This window comes from Salvelinus fontinalis, chromosome 32, assembly GCF_029448725.1.
Source record: "Salvelinus fontinalis isolate EN_2023a chromosome 32, ASM2944872v1, whole genome shotgun sequence".
Lineage (NCBI taxonomy): Eukaryota > Metazoa > Chordata > Actinopteri > Salmoniformes > Salmonidae > Salvelinus > Salvelinus fontinalis.
The window spans coordinates 18,186,039-18,208,634 of record NC_074696.1 but is presented as its reverse complement, the minus strand read 5'-3'; the positions used below and the strand labels follow the sequence as shown (position 1 = coordinate 18,208,634).

Below are 22,596 nucleotides of genomic sequence, written 5' to 3'. Positions count from 1 at the left end.
GAAATCTGATGGACACCATTCAAGAGCCTATGTGTTACTCTTTCTGATGACCTGATCAATCAATCAAATGTATTTCTAAAGCCCTTTTTACATCAGCCGATGTCACAAAGTGCTATACAGAAACCCAGCCTAAAACCCCAAACAGATGTAGAAGCACGGTGTCTAGGAAAAACTCCCTAGAAAGGCAGGAACCTAGGAAGAAACCTAGAGAGGAACTGAGGGGTGGCCAGTCCTCTTCTGGCTGTGCCGGGTGGAGGTTATAAGAGTACATGGCCATTTAAGGCCAGATTATTCTTCAAGATGTTCAAACGTTCATAGATGACCAGCAGGGTCAAATAATAATCACTGGTTGTAGAGGGTGCAACAGGTCAGCACCTCAGGAATAAATGTCAGTTGGCTTTTCATAGCCGAGCATTCAGAGGTCATGACAGCAGGTGCGGTAGAGAGAGAGAGTCAAAAACAGCAGGTCCGGGACAAGGTAGCACGTCCGGTGAACAGATCAGGGTTCCCTAGTCTCAGGCAGAAGAGTTGAAACTGGAGCAGCAGCACGACCAGGTGGACTGGGGACAGCCAGGAGTCATCAGGCCAGGTTGTCCTGAGGCATGATCCTAGATCACATAGACTATTGCAGCATTGCAGCATAAATAACGGCGGCTGAAGGGGGGGGGGTCGGGGGACACTGTGGCCCGTCAGACGATACCCCCGGACAGGGCCAACCAGGCAGGATATAACCCCACTCATTTTGCCAAAGCACAGCCCCCAAACCACTAGAGCGATATCAACAGACCACCAATTTACTACCCTGAGACAAGGCTGAGTATAGCCCACGAAGATCTACACCACTAGAGGGATATCAACAGACCACCAATTTACTACCCTGAGACAAGGCTGAGTATAGCCCACGAAGATCTCCTCCACTTCACGAGCCTGATGGGGAGCAAAACCGGACAGGAAGATCACGTCAGTGACTCAACCCACTCAAATGACGCATCCCTCCTAGGGACCGCATGTAGGAGCACTACTAAGCCAGTGACTCAGCCCCTGTAATAGGGTCAGAGGCAGAGAATCCCAGTGGAGAGAGGGGAACCGGCCAGGCAGAGACAGCAAGGGCGGTTCGTCGCTCCAGTGCCTTGCCGTTCACCTTCTCACCCCTGGGTCAGACTACACTCAATCGTAGTACCTACTGAAGAGATAGATGAGTCTTCAGTAAAGACAAAGGTTGATACCGAGTCTGCTTCTCTCACATGGATAGGCAGACTATTCCCCCAAAAAATAGCTCTGTAGGAGAAAGCCCTGCCTCCAGCTATTTTCTTAGAAATTCTACGGACAATAAGGAGGCCTGTGTCTTGTGACCGTAGCGTACGTGTAGGTATGTACGGTAGGATCAAATCGGAGAGATAGGTAGGAGCAAGCCCATGTAATGCTTTGTAGGTTAGCAGTAAAACCTTGAAATCAGCCCTACCCTTCTCAGGAAGCCAGATTAGAGAGGCTAGCACTGGAGTAATATGATCAAATGTTTTGATTCTAGTCAGGATTCTAGCAGCCATGTTTAGCACTAACTGAAGTTTATTCAGTGCTTTATCCGGGTAGCCGGAGAGTGGAGCCTTGCAGTAATCTAAAATCTAAAAGTCTAATCTAAAATAATTTTTGTTACGACGATGGAAAAAAGCTGTCCTTGAAATATTCTTGATATGTTCTTCAAAAGAGAGATCCGGGTCAAGAGTAATGTCGAGGTCCTTCACAGTTTTATTTGAGACGACTGTACAACTATCAAGCTTATTTGTCAGATCCAACAGCAGATCTCTTTGTTTCTTAGGACCTAGAACTAGCATCTCTGTTTTGTCCGAGTTTAAAACAATTTGCCGCCATACACTTCCTTATGTCTGAAACACAGGCTACCAGAGTAGGCAATTTTGGGGCTTCACCATGTTTCATCGAAATGTACAGCTGTGTGTCGTCCGCATAGCACCAAGAGGTAGAATATATAGTGAAAACAATAGTGGTCCTAAAACAGAACCTTGAGGAATGCCGAAACGTACAATTGATTTGTCAGAGGACAAACCATCCACAGAGACGAACTGATATCTTTCCAACAGAAAATGACCTGATGCACAGAGCATAGTGGAGTGACTATATGTTGAATAAGAATAAGGTCGATGTACGCACCATTGTTGACAGTTGATTTCTTATTTTCTATTTTGTCTTAATTTTATTGGACTTTAAATAATGTGTGGGGATTGAAATTAAAAATGATATTGCAAAATTCCCCTGTAGAAAATAAATTACAAGACTAGGTAAAATCCAAAGGAGGAAATGTTTGACAATGTGAGGCATGTAGAATGGATCGGGTAATGGACTGGTATAGGCTAGTGCTAGAGACTGCACTTATCCTGGCAGTAGTGATGTGACTTGCATATCCAGCACACTGGCATGTGTAGCAGGGTAGCAGTAGTATAGGTGTTGGTCAGTGAAATGTTGTTAGTTGTGAGATTTTGTATTGAGAAAAGGGAGGTGGATACGTCGGATTCAGAGGATGTTGAACATTGTACCTTCTTCATTTGGACTTCTCAGAGGGTTACATAGAAACATACAGTGGTTCATGTTGAAACACACAGTTGTTCTGTGTTAAGAATGGTTGTTTTAACAATGATGCTCACCTTACTTATGCTCACGTTGCGGAGCACTCCAATGGCATATTGATTCAATATGACTAGCTAGAGTGCTTTCACAGGGATTGGCTGAAAACAAGTCAAGGTAAATAGAGTTTTTTTGTTTGCTAAACTTCTTACTGAACAGTAATACATCTAGACCATAACTTTCACTCTGGTATATCTAGTGCTGCTAGCACACAAATACACTCAGGATCTTTTTAGAAATCAAATCAGAAATCATTCTGACACACTTTGCACATTCATGATTAGACTGCGTCAACTGTTTCAGTGGCTGACAATAATGCTATAACATGATTTTGATACTATACTCATATTACAGAATTCATGACTGTGTGAATCAAACTGCACGTCTACTATGATATGTTTGATATCCTACGTGTTTTCAGTGTCAGGGCACACTTGGTTTAATCACATGAAATCCATTTGGACTGAGCTCTCATCTCCATGTAGCAGCAGATGTGTTTGTACTCATCCATCTCTGTTCTGTCAGGTTCATGTCACTGAAGGATACATTGCAGACTTCATGTTACAACTCTCTAGAAATAGGGATTGTCAAGCTTTCTTGGTATCGGTCAGTTCTACGTCAACTGCCCTACTAACAAGTACCCACTGGGCACAGACATCAGTTCAACGTCTAGTTTTGATTGACATTTTGTTGAGTTGTCAATTCAGTGTGAAATCAACAACAAAAAATGTCATTGGATTTAGGTTAAACCTTGGGTGAAAAAAAGACGAAATGCCCTATTATTGATTACTTTTTGCAAATCCAATTATTTTCCCACGTTGATTCAATGTCATGACATATATTTTTGGGGTTGAAATTACGTGGAAACAATGTTGATTCAGCCAGTTTTTGCCTAGAGGGTAGATTATCATCATTTTACTCTATATTCACTTGAAACTATCACTGTGTTATTTTATTTAAGAGGTTTATTGGTCATTTGTAAACCTAAAACACAGGACAAGAATACTTTTGTCTATGCTTTTGTCTAAGAAAGTTATACTTTTTTACAGCCACCTACATGGGGTCTGCCATACATTTACTACGATTACACAAATGCACCTACAGTATGATAGCTTTGTATTGCAAATACCCTTTAGCTAATGAACAGTACTGAGAAATTTAGTATTTTAGCACATTTAGCTCCAAGGGTGAAAGTAAAGGCCACAAATGTATTTGAAATGCCCACTTATGTCATGATAACTTAATTTACAATGACGATATGGAGGTAATGGGCATTATGTCTACATGAATAAATGCCATCAGTGGTGATTGCTTCATGTTACACCATTTGAATAAAAAATCTGCTTTGTATATGCGAGCGTTCTTGTTCGGGATTCATTCAAATAATGAACAAATGTATAATGTGCTTAATATTGAATTGGGTTGTGTTAGGCTGTGGATATTTAGTTGTTGTATTTGTTGTGGTATTTCAATGTTGTGAAGCTGCAAAAAAAAAAAAAAAATTGTAAACATCACAATATACACTGAGTGTACAGAACATTAGGACCACCTTCCTAATAATGAGCCCCCAGAACAGCCTCAATTCATCAGGCCAGGGACTCTACAAGGTGTCGAAAGCATTCCACATGGATGCTGGCCCATGATGACTCCAATGCTTCCCACAGTTGTGTCAAATTGTCTGGATGTCCTTTGGGTGGTGGACCATTCTTAATACATACAGGAAACTGTTGAGTGTGAAAAAAATTTGTGTTGCAGTTCTTGACACAAACCAGTGTGTCTGGCACCTACTACCATACCCTGTTCAAATGAACTTAAATATTTTGTCTTGCCCATTCACCCTCTGATTCATTCACAATCCATGTCTCAATTGTCTCAATGCTTAAAAATCCTTGTTTCACCTGGCCAGCCTATGTCATGTTTAGTATATATTTTATTTTATTATATTTTATTACAAACAATCTGTAAAGAATGTGTATCTTTCTATTTGACAGAAGATCATGATATAGCAGAATTGATAGAAGATCATGACATAGCAGAATTGACAGAAGATCATGACATAGCAGAATTGACAGAAGATCATGACATAGCAGAATTGACAGAAAATCATGACATAGCAGAATTGGCAGAAGATCATGACATAGCAGAATTGACAGAAGATCATGACATAGCAGAATTGACAGAAGATCATGATTCCCTGTTCTTTTTGCAACAACACATTTAACATTCGCCGCGAATCTCTTCTATACTGCATATCAAAACAACAATAGATTACATAGTATTACATAACAAATATTGATCATTCTTATACATTTTAATTTACTTCTCTCACTACTGCTTATCTAAACAATGCAGAATTAGCACCATACAGTCATTCAAGTCTTATTTTGAAATAGACCCAATATAACATTTTGAGATAACGTTTGAGATTTGTTATTATAACTTGTGTCCTTAAACAGAGGCAGAGTCCCTAATGGAACCCTATTCCCTAGGGCCCTGGCCAAAGGTAGTGCACAATCTAGGGAATAGGTTGCCATTGGGGCGCATCCAGCGAGGCCAAACACAGATCACAAGCTGATACCCGCCAAATGCAATACAGATCACCATGCCTACATTAAGCACAGAAGCCCAACCAGTTCATATTGTGGTGTCTTCTGTACTTTAGCTACAGGTGTACAATATTAGTGATCGTAGTAAAAGGACTTGCTCAATGAATCTCCAATGAAGCCCCAAACTATTTAGGCATTAGTGGTTTTGACTTGTACATAAGGTCTTATTTGTGCAGTTTACTTGTTTAGTATTTTTCTATTATTTGTAGTGTTCTTTTTTGAAATGATGTTTCATGTACAGTACAATGATGATGTGTTTTTCATGTGAAGAAGTTACTGATTTTGGGGGAGTTATGCTATTTAACTAATTAAAGGTCTTGCTATATAACATCATGTCTAGTCTAGGTCCATTATGTAGCCTGGCCTTATGTTTGTTCAGCACCATATTTAAAATAAAATGCATTTTATATATTGTGATTCAAAGCTGTTCTGAAGCAGGTTGTTGATGCCAGAATCCACATTTCTACAATGCCCTTTTTTTGCTAATATTGTAGTTTTGCCAAGAAACCGGATTTTAGGAAACACAGAGTATCAAATAGGAACATAGTTTGCTACTTATTTTTATTTCAATTGTATTTATCCATTTTGGCTTTCTCTAAACTGGTTTTGCTGCTATGCAGTAATGCTCTCAAAATGTATTTTAAAAACATATTATGACCCACCATAAGGTTATCTAAGTGTATGTAGCAGCTTAACGTTTCTGATATTTTATTCACAACTGCTTGTCATTTTTATTTTAGTCAAATAAATGTTTAGTGTGTTAATTGTGTTTCCACTGGCATTATTGTGTATTATCTTACTAACGAAATTCCTGTCATTTTATAACGGTAATTATAAACCGGGTCGTTCGAGCCCTGGATGCTAATTTGCTGAAAGCCGTGGTATATAAGACTTTATAAACCGGGTAGTTTGGCTCCTGGATGCTGATTGGCTGAAAGCTGTGGTATATGAGACTATACCACGGGTATGACACAATATTACTTGTTTACTGTTCTAATTATGTTGGTAACTTGTTTCTAATAGCAATAAGGCACCTCGGGAGTTGGTGCCATATGGCCAATATACTACGACTTAGGGCTGTATCCAGGTACTCCACGTTGCGTCGTGCCGAAGAACCGCCTTTAGCTGAGGTATATTAGCCCTATACCACACCACCTTGGGCCTTATTGCTTAAATATACCACGGGTATGATGCAAAACTACTTGTTTACTGTTATAATTATGTTGGTAACCAGTTTATAATAGTAATAAGGCACCTCAGGGGTTTGTGGTATATGGCCAATATACCACGGCTATACAACTTCGCGTTGCATCGTGCCTAAGAACAGCTCTTAGCTGTGGTATATTGGCCATATAACTCACCCCCCTAGGCCTTATTGCTTAAATCTACCTGTGTTTTTAATCTCTAGCTCAGGTGAAATCCCCACCTGCTTCAAGATGTCCACTATCATCCCCATGCCCAAGAAAGGGAAAATAACTGAAGTTAGTGCTACCAACCCGTAGCACTAACTTCCGTCATCAGGAAGTGCTTCGAGAGGCTAGTCAAAGACTACATCACCACCTCCCTCCCTGACACACTCGACCCTCTCCAATTTGCCTACCTCCCTGAAAGATCCAGGGACGACGCAATCGTCATTGCACTGCACACTGCCCTTACCCACCTGGACAAAAGGAATGCATATGTGAAGATGCTGTTCATCGACTACAGCTCAGCCTATCAATACCATAGTGCCCTCTAAGCTCACCACAAAACTTACGGCCCTGGGACTGATCTCCTCCCTATGCAAACTGGGTCCTGGACTTCCTGATGGGTGTTCTCACCCCCCTCCTGTATCCCCTGTATACCCACGACTGTGTGGTCTCACACAACTCCAACTCCATCATAAAGTTTGCTGACGACACGACAGTAGTAGTCCTGATTACCAACAACAACGAGGTCGGCCTACAGGGAGGAGGTAGGCACTCTAATGGCGTGGTGCCAGGTAAACAACCTCAACATCAGCTAAACAAAGGAGCTGATTGTGGACTTCAGGAGGTACCAGGCTGGGCACGCGCCCATCCTCATCAACTGGGCCACCATGGAGACGGTCAAAAGGTTCAAGTTCCTCTGAGTACACAACTCCAAGGAGCTGAAATGGTCAAACCCCACGGACACTGTGGTGAAGAAGGCACAATAGCGACTCATCAAACTCAGGATTCTGACAAAATTCAGTCTATTCCCGAGGGCCCTCACAGTGTTCTACAGGAGCACCATCAATAGCATATTGTCGGGTTGCATCACAGCCGGGTACGGCAACTCCACTGCCACAGACCACAAGGTGCTACAGAGGGTGGTACGCTCAGCTGAATGCACCACTGGGTGCACACTGCCTGACCTTCAGGACACCTACAACACCAGGTGTCACAGAAAGGCCAAGAAGATCATCAGGGACCCCAGTCACCTGAGCCATGACCGGTTCTCTCCGTTTCCACCACTCAGACGTGGGCATTATAGGAGCATCATGGCAAAAACTGTAAAACTGGCCAATAGCTTCTACCCACAGACCATCATCACTAGTCAGCTACCTGTCCCCCCTCCCCCTCTATTATATTTGTATTATTTCACTTTGTACTGCATTGTTGGAGCTCGGAGCTCAATAATTCCACTGTACCCTGTCATTACATACACCTACAACCCTGTACATGTGTTCTCTAATACAATCTAATATATGTATTTAACGCTAGGTGGCAGTCATCACAGGTCTGTGTGTCCGTCGTCGTCAGAGAATCTATCTACGTAGCCAGAGAAGCTCGCTTGTTGTGGTGGCTAACGACGGGAAGCATGCTACGGTTCTCAATTTAGTGATATTCGCCCAATAGTAGGCGAAATCTGCAGAAATGGGGAAAAGAGACAATAGAGTGGTAAGCCAAGTGTTAAATAATTACAGGCATGTAGATATTTAGCTTTTTACGATAAATGGTAACGTTATGCATGAAAACAAACAAACGTGTTGGCTATAGCTAACTGCCACTGAACGCATGGGCCTGTAACGTTAGGTATGTTAGCTAGGCCCTATAAGTTAGCTAGCTAACAGTAGTTTACGTTAGTGTCTAGACAAGTCGAATCCCATTAAAACGAGTTATATCAAAGGTGCGTAAATTTAATTATTTTAACATACGATATATATATCGAACGAATATAGCTAGCTAGGCAAACTAACCTGGCAGATAACGAAGAACAAGTAAACGTTAGCAGGTCGCATGAAGGACCGCTAAACGGAGCCACACCTGAACTAACGTAGCTAACTATGTAGTTCGAAATATATCTAGTTATGTTATTTAGCTAGTGTATAATAATATAGCGAACTAGCGAGCACACCCTGTGCCTGTTCTGCTAATATAATCCAAAGCGCGCAGTCGGAAAAAAACAACTAACTTAACTAGCTATTACTGTAACTACGCCTGCAGGCTAGGCTCGAGTTCATCACCCGAATTGGCCGAACTGGCTCTCTACGTTGTATCTATGTAATGAATGTGTTAACATTACCTTTGTATGGAAAGGCCATAGAATTGGTATTGACAGTCTAGTCAAAATTACTGATCCAACCTAGCCATGTCAAAATATTGTGTGTTATTATGCTTCCAACCCTGTCTAGACTAGTGTTTCTTATCTACGGTAGCCAGATGTCATCATTGAGATGTCTGGTCTGACTGTCTCCCTTGTGTGTTTTCAGTCATATGTGAACCCCATAGCTGCATCACGGGCCAAGGGACCTGCACCCAACGCAGGACCGTCTATCCAGGATTACCTGAGCAGACCACGGCCAACATGGTAAGCATAAGATAACACACCTAAGGACCCAGGATTTGTGCCTGAAAGCACTCCAGGTTCTATAACTGGCGAGATGGACATACCCTCATTGATGTGACTGAAAAATATCAACGGGCAACATGGTGGATCCTATGTGTGTACATCGCGGTGGTAAGGCATTGCTGTCTTATAGTAATAGGCTACACGCTATGAAATGCTGCCTGCAAGTCACAATAAAATGTTGCTATGCCCTTGAATGTTTGGACCTAGGCCTACATCACCGTCAGTTGTGATCCATTGATTTTCATTGAGTGATGCTGTTTTTGTTCATCAGGGAAGAGGTGAAAGAGATCATAGAGCGGAAGAAGAAAGGCTCCAGAGCTCTGGCGGACTTTGAGGATCAAATGAACGAGGTATTGTTCAAATGTCAACCATTGTACTTTATTGACCGGTCGTTATTATACCACAAATCCAGCGTTTTATTTTTTTCTTACATTCAAATATCACAATTTGCTTTGTATAGAATTGGAAGAAAGAGCTGGCGAAGAACAGAGAGAAGTTACTAGGTGGCATTGACAAGGAGAAAGAGGAGAAGGAAAAGAAAGAGAAGGAAAAGAAAGAGAAGGAGAAGAAAGAGAAGGAGAAGAAAGAGAAGAAGGAGAAGAAAGAGGTATGCTTCCAGTTCTATCCATGTCTAACATTCTAATACAAACATTTTGTTTTAACGTATCTACCTCTCATACCAGATCTCTGTTTTGTGTTTAGAAAAAGAAGAAAGAGAAGGGGAAAAAAGAAAAGGGAAAGAAATCCAACAGGGTGAGGAAAGCTGTCTCCAATGTTTTGTTGAAGACTGTTGGTATGCATATTGCGGTAGTGGTATCTGTCATCTAAAGTGTAAGCTTTTCACAAAGGTATCTTTGTGTCAGTTGCTGTCTTCAAATCTAATGAGCTCTGCTTTCATTGTGTTTGGTCAAGCATTCCTCTCCCTCCTCCTCCTCATCGAGTTCTGATTCCTCTAGCAGCTCCTCCTCAGACTCTGAAGACGAGGTATGTACCAGAGTATTTGGTGACAAGTCTGTGTCAGCTTGCCATACTGTTTCCCAGCCACCTTGTGGGCACCATAGAAATATAATACATCAGAAGTAATTGTATTTCTAAGGTAGGCACGAAGAGCTGTGTGAAGTATTGTGAATATATATTTATACTGTTGATATTTTGTTTAGGGATTGGCTTCTACCCCCTTTATGAATATTGAGAAAGTAATGGATTGTATTCAATGCGTTTCCAGTTAAATATTGTCCTACTATTTCAAAGAGGAGAAATATGATAGATTGAAACTGAGTTTTTATCTGATGTCTGTTTTGTCAGAATGAAAAGAAGAGTGTCAAAAAGAAACGGAAAAAGAAGCGGTCCTCCTCCAAGAAAGCATCAGAAGACTCGACTGTGGAATCGGAGCCTGACAGCAAGGTTAGTTTGATGTGGAGACTATTCCACCTATATCCTTACATAATGAAATCTCATCTTAATTGAAGATATTTCTGTCCTCTTAGAAATCTCTTTTCGTCACGTCCACCTGGATACCGCTGGTCTAGATCTTATGTTCTGGATGATGCACTATTTCATCTTCTTAACATCCCTCTTTTTATGTTGGTCCTCACTGTCATTGTTCTGTTCAGCCATTGTTTGATTTCTGTTCATTCATTTCAAAGTTGAACTTTTTTTTTGTTACGTGAGTACTTCATTAAATCTTCATGTTTTGTATGCAAAAAAAGGGCTCCTTCCCTCTCATTCTGTTTCTCTCCAAGAAGACGAAGATGGAGATGGATATGAAGAAGAAAGAAAAGGTAATTTAAGGACATTCGTGTGGCTTAGTCCTGTTTTGTGTATTGCTGCCTGAAGAAGTTTTTGAACATGCTGGGCTACAGTGAACTGAGGGCTGTAAATGTTTAACCTTCAGGATGAAAAGAGCCGCAGGAAGAAGAGGAAAGCCGAGCAAAGTCATAAAGACTCATCCTCGGAGTCGTCGGCTGACTCAGAAGTGGAGGAAGGTGTAAGTACACTCACCTTTGTCGCCACTATATTCATTTGCCATGTTTTATGACTGAAAATAATGTGTTATGTATTGACTTAGGTGAACACTTATGGGATGTATTTTTGTTCCTCATTGGAGGGCATAGGTCATCTGCAGTTTAAGTATTATATGGAGGGAACTTTTTTTGTATTCTGTATCATTGTGAAATACTGCACTTTTTGATTGGACGTTAGGAAACTGTCAGTGGACTTTCCCCATACATTGTGGTTGGTTAATTTTTTGCAATGTCTCTGTAGGGTGAACCCAAGAAGAGAAAGAGAAGTAATGAGGAGAAAGAAAAAATAGCAGCAGTAAGTGGTTGTCAGATAAGCATACACTAACCACAGGATGAAAACGGCCACTCCCGCATGTCAGATTTAGTGACTAGTAACCAAAATACACTATATTTACAAAGCTATGTGGACACCCCTTTAAATTAGTGGATTAGTCTATTTCAGCCACATCGTTGCTAACCAGTGTGTAAAATCAAGCACACAGCCATGCGATCTCCATAGACAAACATTGGCAGTAGACTGGCCCGTACTGAAGAGCTCAGTGACTTTCAACGTGGCACTGTCGTAGAATGCCAACTTTCCAACAAGTCAGTTTGTAAAGTTTCTGCCCTGCTAGAGCTGCCCTGGTCAACAACTGTTCAGCCGGGGAGTGGTAGGCCACACAATTGTCTGTCCTCGATTTCCATGGCCGAGCATCTGCACACAAGCCTAAGATCACCATGCGCAGTGCCATGCGTTGGCTGGAGAGTGGTGTAGGACTCACCAGCATTGAAATCTGGAGCAGTGGAAACATGTTCTCTGAAGGGATGAATCACACTTCACCATCTGGCTGTCCGACGGGCGATTATGGGTTTGGTGGATGCCAGAAGAACGCTACCTGCCCCAATGCATAGTGTCAACTGTAAAGTTAGGTGGAGGATGAATAATGGTCTGGGGCTGTTTTTCATGGTTTGGGCTAGACCCCTTAGTTCCAGTGAAGATAAATCTTAACGCTACCGCATACAAGGTAATTGTAGACGATTTTGTGCTTCCAATATTCTTGCAACAGTTTGGGGAAGGTCCTGACAATGCCCCCGTGCACAAAGTGAGGTCCATACAGAAATGGTTTGTCGAGATCGGTGTGGAAGAACTTAACTAGCCTGCACAGAGCCCTGACCTCAACTCCATCAAGCACCTATGGGATGAATTGTAACAGTGACTGCAAGCCAGGCCTAATCACCCAACATCATTACCCGACCTCAAGAATGCTCTTGTTGCTGAATGGCAGCGAGTCCCCGCAGCATTGTTCCAACATCTGGTGGAAAGCCTTCCCAGAAGAGTGGATGCTGTTATGGCAGCAAAGTGGGGACCAACTCCATATTAATGCCCATGATTTTGGAATGAGATGTTTGATGAGCAGGTGTCCACATACTTTTGGTCATATAGTGTATGTTAGCAAATTACCAGAAATGGCAACATGCCTCTGTCAGCAGATATTTACATGACTAACTCTTGGAATTGTTTAAAATGTAACATATTTGTAATATAATATATGCAGATGCCTTTTATCCAAGGCATCTTAGTTATGCATGCATACATTTGAAGATATGGGTAGTCCTGGGAATCGAACCCACTACCCTGGCGTTACAAGCGATGTGCTCTACCAACTATTTTTCTGCACCGACAGATTTTATACAAAAACATAGCAGAATGGAAGTTTAACACTTACTTACCCAAATGTTGTAAATGTTAACAGGACAAATCAAAGAAGAAGAGGAAAAAGAAGCACAAGAAACATGGCAGGAAGAAGAAGAAGAAGACCTCTTCTGATGTTGAGTTAGACTAACATCTAGCGCTGTGGTTCTCTGTCCAACTGTCCACCACTAGAGAGCATCTGCCTTTCCACTACCAAAAGATCCCATCTAGGCTGCTCCCATGATGGGGGTAGTTGATGGATTAGGGGAACCGCTAGCTTCCTGCTCATGAGAGTTGAGATGGTGGGGGGATGGGAAATGGGGTTTCTAATGTTAATTAAGGACTGGTGAACTGGGAGTTACGGGTCATCAAACCCTCTGTGACAACTTTGCATATTTGTTTTTCTTTTGTCTGTTGCTAGTTTTTATTAGATCCAAATGAACGTCGTCAAGAACACCATAAGTCGTCGTCAAGGACACCATAAGTTTGTCAAGTGTTGCCCAACTGAACTGAAACATTTGCATTTGAAACGGAAATGAACTTCCATACATGGATATTTTATCAGCAGTGTACATTTTTTACACCCTTGGTATGCTGCCCTGCTATGTCTATTTTACCATTCTTGGAGATCTCGTGCGTCACTAGGTACACTGAGGTCATTTTGGGACTTTGTTATGCTGGTGCCCAGTGTCATGATGCATGCATTCTGATATGATGGTCACTTCTCTTGCCAGCCTCATATTGAAGTTGGGATTGTGAAAATACGAGTGAAATTGTCATCACAAGGGATAAACTGTTCAATTCTGTTAATGTAATGAATTCTACAACTGAATATCTAAATGAATGGGTTTTAATTATTAAAGTATTGTTTTATCCTTGATAATATAGTGATTCTTTTTTTGTGTTTGGATGATTGATGAATTATTTGTATAGGATGAGAGTAACAAATAACATTTATACTTGTAATTTACCACCATGGAAGCATCATGAAATACATGTACAATGTTTACAAATATTGGAGTAAAACAAGCTTATATTTTGGGTTGTGGTGGGGTGTGACAGTTAAACTAAGCTCATGAGGCATTTCTGTTATATTCAAGAATCAATCAGTATATATTGTTCATTTATAGGTCCAAAAATTATTGTAGCAACTGCAGATTGCCACTTTAAAGCTGAAATCTGCAGTTCGTGGGTGACCATACGCCAGCCACTTGTGTAGTGTTTTCACTGAACGAAAACAAGGGGGTTGAGCCCTGAGCTGCCACAAAGTTTATGGATATACTGACAAGATACATATCTCTCCGCCCTAACAATAAGACTCGTTGTCCACAAAGTGGCACAGCAGGTTGTCTCTCTCCTTTCTTTGGATTGGTGGATACATCTCGTTATTGTAATTGTTTTTTTAACGTTCAATGAGGGTTGTCAATTGTCTATTCAATGGAGAGAGATGCTATGCTACTAACCTCATGCCATGGATATACAAAGCCATCTCAGTTCAGATAGTTTTTTTTCTCAAAGTTGCCGGGATTTCACGTCTTATATCAGTACACTTGTAACAATTTAAGCACTACAAAACTTATATTCGATCAAATAAACCTCACCCATCAATTTTGACCAAATCCAACACTCTCATTGACCTTCCTTAGTGGGCAAAACAGTGCTACCTGCTGGAGGGGGAGACAGATTTTCCACCCAGTTGGGCCTCAGCCTCTTTAGTGTCCTAAGTTTTCATAACTGATCTTAATTGCCTACCATCTGTATTGTTGGGCTGTTTATGCAAGCAGCTGGAGGCAGGGATTTCTCCTGTAGAGTCCCATTTTTATATAACGGTCTGCCTATCCATGTGAGAGAAGCAGACTCAGTCTCAACCTTTGACTTGACTGAAGACTCATCTCTTCAGTAGGTGCTATGATTGAGTGTAGTCTGACCCAGGGGTGTGAAGGTGAACGGCAAGACACTGGAGTGACGAACGACCCTTGCTGTCTCTGCCTGGCCGGTTCCCCTTTCTCCACTGGGATTCTCTGCCTCTGACCCCATTACAGGGTCTGACTCTGACCCTATTACGGGGTCTGAGTCACTGGCTTACTAGTGCTCTTCCAAGCCGTCCCTAGGAGGGCTGCGTCACATCATGCCAACATTTTTTTCAATATACACTGCTCAAAAAAATAAAGGGAACACTTAAACAACACAATGTAACTCCAAGTCAATCACACTTCTGTGAAATCAAACTGTCCACTTAGGAAGCAACAATGATTGACAATAAATTTCACATGCTGTTGTGCAAATGGAATAGACAACAGGTGGAAATTATAGGCAATTAGCAAGACGCCCCCAATAAAGGAGTGGTTCTGCAGGTGGTGACCACAGACCACTTCTCAGTTCCTATGCTTCCTGGCTGTTGTTTTGGTCACTTTTGAATGCTGGCGGTGCTTTCACTCTAGTGGTAGCATGAGACAGCGTCTACAACCCACACGAGTGGCTCAGGTAGTGCAGCTCATCCAGGATGGCACATCAATGCGAGCTGTGGCAAGAAGGTTTGCTGTGTCTGTCAGCGTAGTGCCCAGAGCATGGAGGTGCTACCAGGAGACAGGCCAGTACATCAGGAGACGTGGAGGAGGCCGTAGGAGGGCAACAACCCAGCAGCAGGACCGCTACCTCTGCCTTTGTGCAAGGAGGAGCAGGTGGAGCACTGCCAGAGCCCTGCAAAATGACCTCCAGCAGGCCACAAATGTGCATGTGTCTGCTCAAATGGTCAGAAACAGACTCCATGAGGGTGGTATGAGGGCCCGACGTCCACAGGTGGCGGTTGTGCTCACAGCCCAACACCGTGCAGGACGTTTGGCATTTGCCAGAGAACACCAAGATTGGCTAATTCGCCACTGGCGCCCTGTGCTCTTCACAGATGAAAGCAGGTTCACACTGAGCACATGAGCACATGTGACAGAGTCTGGAGACGCCGTTGAGAACGTTCTGCTGCCTGCAACATCCTCCAGCATGACCGGTTTGGCGGTGGGTCAGTCATGGTGTGGGGTGGCATTTCTTTGGGGGGCCGCACAGCCCTCCATGTGCTCGCCAGAGGTAGCCTGACTGCCATTAGGTACCGAGATGAGATCCTCAGACCCCTTGTGAGAGCATATGCTGGTGCGGTTGGCCCTGGGTTCCTCCTAATGCAAGACAATGCTAGACCCCATGTGGCTGGAGTGTGTCAGCAGTTCCTGCAAGAGGAAGGCATTGATGCTATGGACTGGCCCGCCCGTTCCCCAGACCTGAATCCAATTGAGCACATCTGGGACATCATGTCTCGCTCCATCCACCAATGCCACGTTACACCACAGACTGTCCAGGAGTTGGCGTGCTTTAGTCCAGGTCTGGGAGGAGATCCCTCAGGAGACCATCCACCACCTCATCAGGAGCATGCCCAGGCGTTGTAGGGAGGTCATACAGGCACGTGGAGGCCACACACACTACTGAGCCTCATTTTGACTTGTTTTAAGGACATTACATCAAAGTTGGATCAGCCTGTAGTGTGGTTTTCCACTTTAATTTTGAGTGTGACTCCAAATCCAGACCTCCATGGGTTGATAAATTTGATTTCCATTGATCATTTTTGTGTGATTTTGTTGTCAGCACATTCAAGTATGTAAAGAAAAAAGTATTTAGTAAGAATATTTCATTCATTCAGATCTAGGATGTGTTATTTTAGTGTTCCCTTTATTTTTTACATTTACATTTACATTTAAGTCATTTAGCAGACGCTCTTATCCAGAGCGACTTACAAATTGGTGCATTCACCTTATGACAACCAGTGGAACAGCCACTTTACAATAGTGCATCTAAATATTTTAAGGGGGGGGGGGGGGTCAGAAGGATTACTTTATCCTATCCTAGGTATTCCTTAAAGAGGTGGGGTTTCAGGTGTCTCCGGAAGGTGGTGATTGACACCGCTGTCCTGGCGTCGTGAGGGAGTTTGTTCCACCATTGGGGTGCCAGAGCAGCGAACAGTTTTGACTGGGCTGAGCGGGAACTGTACTTCCTCAGAGGTAGGGAGGCGAGCAGGCCAGAGGTGGATGAACGCAGTGCCCTTGTTTGGGTGTAGGGCCTGATCAGAGCCTGAAGGTACTGAGGTGCCGTTCCCGTCACAGCTCCGTAGGCAAGCACCATGGTCTTGTAGCGGATGCGAGCTTCAACTGGAAGCCAGTGGAGAGAGCGGAGGAGCGGGGTGACGTGAGAGAACTTGTGAAGGTTGAACACCAGACGGGCTGCGGCGTTCTGGATGAGTTGTAGGGGTTTAATGGCACAGGCAGGGAGCCCAGCCAACAGCGAGTTGCAGTAATCCAGACAGGAGATGACAAGTGCCTGGATTAGGACCTGCGCCGCTTCCTGTGTGAGGCAGGGTCGTACTCTGCGGATGTTGTAGAGCATGAACCTACAGGAACGGGCCACCGCCTTGATGTTAGTTGAGAACGACAGGGTGTTGTCCAGGATCACGCCAAGGTTCACGCAAAGGTTTTTGAGCAGTGTACTATACTTGAGTGGGTTGAGTCACTGACATGATCTTCCTGTCCGGTTTTCCGCACCCCCGGGCTTGTGCTGTAGGAGATCTTCGTAGTCTATACTCAGCCTTGTCCCAGGGCAGTAAGTTGGTGCTCTGTTGATATTTTTTATTTAACCTTTATTTAACTTGGCAAGTCAGTTAAAAACAAATTCTTATTTACAATGATGGCCTACACCGGCCAAACCCAGATGACGCTGGGACAATTGTGCGCCACCCTATGGGACTCCCAATCACGGCCAGTTGTGATACAGCCTGGATTTGCATCTAGCACTGAGATGCAGTGCCTTAGACCGCTGCGCCACTCGAGAGCCCTGATATCCCTCTCGTGGTTTGGGGGCTGGGCTTTGGCAAAGTGGGTGGGGTTATATCCTTCCTGGTTGGCCCTGTCCGGGGGTATCATCGGCCTTCAGTATTCATTCAGCCTTCAGTATTCATGCTGCAATGGTCTATGTGCCGGGGGGCTAGGGTCAGTCTGTCCTATCTGGTGTAATTCCCCTGCATTTAAATGGGGCTGATATAATGTTGATTCGATCACAGAAAAAACGTTGATCTATATAGTGCGAACTCCATGAGATTCAATCTCTTGCGTCTCTGCGTGGCATGACATTTCTTCTGCGCGGCAGTCCTGGAGGAAGTGCGCAGTTTAGAGGGAACATTGCTTGCAACCTGATGTTACAGCACCAGAAACAACCTGAGTAGATGAAGCCAACAAGCATCATTCTCTGTTCTTGGATCTGAATCAGCTCGACCCCAAAAGAGAAAAATAAATAAGAAAAAGACTGCTCATGACTAATCCATAAACTGGATACCATTGGAATTACACTGAACAAAAATATACATGACAACAATTTAAAATATTTAACTGAGTTCCGGTTAATATAAGGAAATCAGTCAATTGAAATACATTCATTAGGCCCTAATCTATGGATTTCACATGACTGGGAAAAAAGATAAACTCTTAGGAAAAAAGGTGCTAAGTAGAACCATACAGGGTTCTTCAGTGTATCCCCATAGGGGAACCCTTTTTTGTGCTGGGTAGAACTCTTTGCAGAGGGTTTTTATCGAGAACCCTCTATGTAGGGTTCCTCAAAGAACCTCCTGTATGAATGGTTCTACCAAGAACCATTTTATAATCTAAAGGTTCTTCCTAGAACTGTCTATGAATAGCTCTGCCAAGAACCCTTTTATCTTTGGAGGGTTCTTCCTAGAACGGTTCCATTCTATTAGCCTTTCAAATTGTATTATTTAAGACAGTACATTACATATATCATAAGGCCTTTCTTTGAGGGCCTAGTTATACCCTAACACTGTGGTATTAGGAATCTCCTGGTTTACAGGCCACAACAGGCATGCAAGTCACATTATGCTGGCTTGCAAAGTGATGTATAATTCCTAATTGAATCCAGCCAGAGTTAGGATATCCAACAAGTGGAATTGTCAATCACCCACAACCTGCATTCAGAATGACTGCCAGGGTAGGGAAGATTGAATACTGAGACTACCTCAATCATCTAAACTGGAACAACCATATCATTACAGGTGCAATAAATCCAACAGATTGGATTAATTTAGAAAACTGTATGTTATTTATCTTTGTGTAGCATAAAATGTATTAATCAATCAATGTACATGCAATAACACAGATTACAGTAAAACAAACAATTCTGAAAATCTCCCTGCGTGCTGGGAAATATTGTATCTGGTTCTATGAAGAACACTTCTTGCCTTCCAAAGAATCCTTCTTGCCTTCCAAAGAATCATCAAAGAGCCCTTTCTTCCAAAAATGATTCTTAGGATGTTAAAGGCTCTAGGTAGAACTCTTTGCCTTACAAAGAACCCTTTTGGAACCCTTTTTTCTAAGAGTGTATGCATCTGTTGGTCACAGATACCTTAATAAAAAGGAAGGGGCGTGGATCAGAAAACCAGTCAGAATCTGGTGGACAACTCTTTGCCTCATGCAGTGCAACATACCTCCTTCACATAGAGTTGACCAGCCTGTTGATGTTGTCCCACACCGCTGTGCAAATTTGGTGGATATTGGCGGAAACCGTCAATCCAGAGCATCCCAGACATGCTCAATGGGTGGCATGTCTGGTGAGTATGTAGGCCATGGAAGAACTGGGACATTTTCAGCTTCCAGAAAATGTGTACAGATCATTGTGAGAATTGGGGCCATGCATTATCATGCTGAAACACGAGGTGATGGCAGTGGATGGATGGCACAACAATGGGCCTCAGGATCTCATCACGGTATCTCTGTACATTCAAATTGTCAATCTATAAAATGCTATTGTGTTCGTTGTCCGTAACTTATGCCTGCCCATACCATAACCCTATCGCCACCATGAGGAACTCTGTTCGTAACGTTGACATCAGCAAACCGCTCGGCCACACGAAGCCGGGATTCATCCATGAAGAGTAGACTTCTCCAAAGATGCCAGTGGCTATCGAAGGTGAGCATTTGCCCACTGAAGTCGGTTACAACACTGAACTGCAGTCAGCTCAAGACCCTGGTGAGGACGAGAAGGACACAGATTAGCTTCCCTGAAATGCTGTCCGGGTGGCTGGTCTCCGACGATCCCACAGGTGAAGAAGCTGCATGTGGAGGTCCTGGGCTGGCGTGGTTACACATGGTCTGTGGTTGTGAGGCTGGTTGGACATACTGCTAAAGTCTCTAAAACAACGTTGGAGGCGGCTTATGGTAGAGAAATTAACATTCACTTCTCTGGCAACAGCTCTGGTGGACATTCCTGCAGTCAGCATGCCAATTGTTGTGTGACAAAGCTGCACATTTATAGTGGCCTTTTATTGTCCCAGGCACAAGGTGCACCTGTGTAATGATCATGCTGTTTAATCAGCTTCTTGATATGCCACACCTGTCAGGTGGATGGATTATCTTTGCAAAGGAGAAATGCTCACTAACAGGGATGTAAACAAATTTGTGTGCAAAATTTGAGAGAAAAAAGCTTTTTGTACACCAGGAAAATTTTTGGAATCTTTTATTTCAGCTCATGAAACATGGGACCAACACTTTACATGTTGCGTTCATATTTTTTTCTGTGTATAATTTAAATATTGAAATAGCATGGGTGACCGAGAAAAACAAATTGATTGGGTGACTGAGAAAAACAATTTAATGTCAAGTGGCAAACAATAATGCAGGCACTAGTCATTGTTTGTGTGTCTGTAAGTAGTTGTTTGTATGTATATTTTTGTATATGGAGTAAAAAAAATACAAATAAAAGAATGATGACCCTGTTGCCAGGTCTCTCACCTCCAGTTCCAGGTCACAAACTGTTATGTGGTGGTCCTGGTTCCCACCTTTCACCCCCTACTCGGAGGTCATCAGAGCCGGTATGACCGCAATGCATCCTTACGGCCCTGCTACAGAGGTTCCAGTCTCAATGGCTCACGCGCAAGTTCATTCTATCTTGTGAATTGAAATATTGAGAAATACAGTTGATTTGGGTGGTTTCTTGTGTAGCAGGTAGAATGTTACATGGACACTGGTGAAGGGTTAGGAGGGCTGTCAACATCTATGGCTGACTGTTTCCTCCATCCAGCAGGTCCAAACTATCCTGTGCATTACAGGTTGACGTTGAGAAAACATGAAAGAAATTGTTACTTCAATAGTACACAGTAGTACACTTCATTAGTACACTTCAATAGTACACAGTAGTACACTTTAATAGTACACAGTACAATCTAATGTCATATTCAAAAAATACATCAGACTGTATCCTGTGCCAAATAAACATTGATTTTGATTTGATAACAATATTGATGGAACAAGAATACATTATAGTGAAAACATATGCACCGTTTATGAATTCAACCACTTCTTCAATGCTCTCCAGGGTTGTGAATCGCCATCAATGCTCAGTTGACAACAGCTAAATGGGGGAAAGACATTACCACCAAATAAACCAGTTTGATGTGCAAGCTCTGTCTAAAACCTGCATGTGATTCAATATCATCTGTCATATCCTGGATTCTAGTGTGACAGTGTCATTGGAAAGTGGGATTTCACTGATCTTTGTAGCAGCCGTTGGGCCTGAAACCTCTCGGCAAGCATCCACGACTGAGGGCATGACCAGCTTTTCAACTATAGTGAAAGGAGCCTGGCACTTGGAAATGTTATGAGAGAGGAAGTATGAAACCTTCAGTAAACTCTCGTCTGTGAAATGAATGTGCAGCATTTTTGTTTAGTTGGTCATCTCTTTCTCTTCTTTTTTATTATCTGGCTTATCCTTAAGATGTGGATGCTTTGTTTCTAAATGTCTGCACATTTTCGATGGCTTCATACCATATCGGCTGAGGCAAGTCTGACATGTCACACAGACCGGTTTTGGCAGGCAGCTGTTATTTGAAACAAATCCAGGGAAAGAGAAGCTTCTGATACCTTCAGGCGTTTGGCTAATTTACATAATCTGAGTCAATTGTAGGTGTACCTGTGGATGTATTTCAAGGCCTACCTTCAAACTCAGTGTCTCTTTGCTTGACATCATGGAAAAATCTAAAGAAATCAGCCAAGACCTCAGAAAACATTTGTGGACCTCCACAAGTCTGGTTCATCCTTGTGTAACAGTATAACTTTAAACCGTCCCCTCGCGAACCAGGGACCCTCTGCACACATCAACAGCAGTCACCCACGAAGCGTCGTTACCCATCGCTCCACAAAAGCCGCGGCCCTTGCAGAGCAAGGTGCAACACTACTTCTAGGTTTCAGAGCAAGTGACGTAACTGATTGAAACGCTAGTAGCGCGTACCCGCTAACTAGCTAGCCATTTCACATCAGTTACACTCGGGAGCAATTTCCAAACGCCTGAATGTAAATATTAATAAATATTAAATAATACATTTTTCTCTCTACTATTATTCTGACATTTCACATTCTTAAAATAAAGTGGTGATCCTAACTGACCTAAGACAGGGAATTTTTACTAGGATTAAATGTCAGTAATTGTGAAAAACTGAGTTTTTCAAAAACTTTAAATGTATTTGGCTAAGGTGTATGTAAACTTCCGACTTCAACTGTATATATATATTTTTTTATCCCAGCCCCCATCCCTGCAGGAGGATTTTTTACTTTTGGTAGGCCGTCATTGTAAATAAGAATTTGTTCTTAAGTGACATGCCTAGTTAAATAAAGGTAAAAAAATCTAAAGTATAGCTCCATCAAACACGCACACACTGCTGTGCAGCCTGCACTCTAGCTTCTAAAGCCATGACATAATTTTCTGGAATAAT

At 42.7% G+C, this 22,596-nt stretch overlaps 2 protein-coding genes across 4 annotated transcripts in view; both read left to right on the top strand.

The window, feature by feature from the left end:
• The window catches only part of LOC129830828 (cyclin-dependent kinase 6-like), a 74,545-nt gene extending 68,538 nt beyond the window's left edge, over positions 1–6,007 (top strand). Inside the window, exon 8 of the mRNA XM_055893590.1 lies at positions 1–6,007. This exon is cut by the window's left edge and continues 774 nt beyond it. The gene's annotated coding sequence lies outside the window, so the exon portion shown is untranslated.
• Positions 6,008–7,997: 1,990 nt separating this feature from the next.
• fam133b (family with sequence similarity 133 member B) lies at positions 7,998–13,674 on the top strand. 3 transcript variants are annotated; one of them, XM_055893589.1, is made up of 11 exons: positions 7,998–8,143; positions 8,956–9,053; positions 9,367–9,445; positions 9,556–9,702; positions 9,798–9,848; positions 10,008–10,079; positions 10,401–10,499; positions 10,841–10,876; positions 10,990–11,082; positions 11,361–11,414; positions 12,853–13,674. In XM_055893589.1, the coding sequence occupies exons 1-11, from the start codon at positions 8,120–8,122 to the stop codon at positions 12,940–12,942; spliced, it is 843 nt and encodes a 280-aa protein (XP_055749564.1). In that variant the 5' UTR covers positions 7,998–8,119; the 3' UTR covers positions 12,943–13,674. The 3 variants fall into 3 exon arrangements, with proteins under 3 accessions (XP_055749564.1, XP_055749563.1, XP_055749562.1); XM_055893588.1 differs by having other exon boundaries at positions 10,838–10,876; XM_055893587.1 differs by having other exon boundaries at positions 10,805–10,876.
• Positions 13,675–22,596: the final 8,922 nt, after the last annotated feature.

Bases quoted from the DNA above. Each gene is read 5' to 3' on its own strand.
- fam133b (XM_055893587.1), top strand. From the start codon at position 8,120: ATGGGGAAAAGAGACAATAGAGTG. The intron at 10,080-10,400 runs GTATGTACCAGA...CTGTTTTGTCAG, and splicing joins CCTCAGACTCTGAAGACGAG to AATGAAAAGAAGAGTGTCAA. The intron at 10,877-10,989 runs GTAATTTAAGGA...TTTAACCTTCAG, and splicing joins ATATGAAGAAGAAAGAAAAG to GATGAAAAGAGCCGCAGGAA.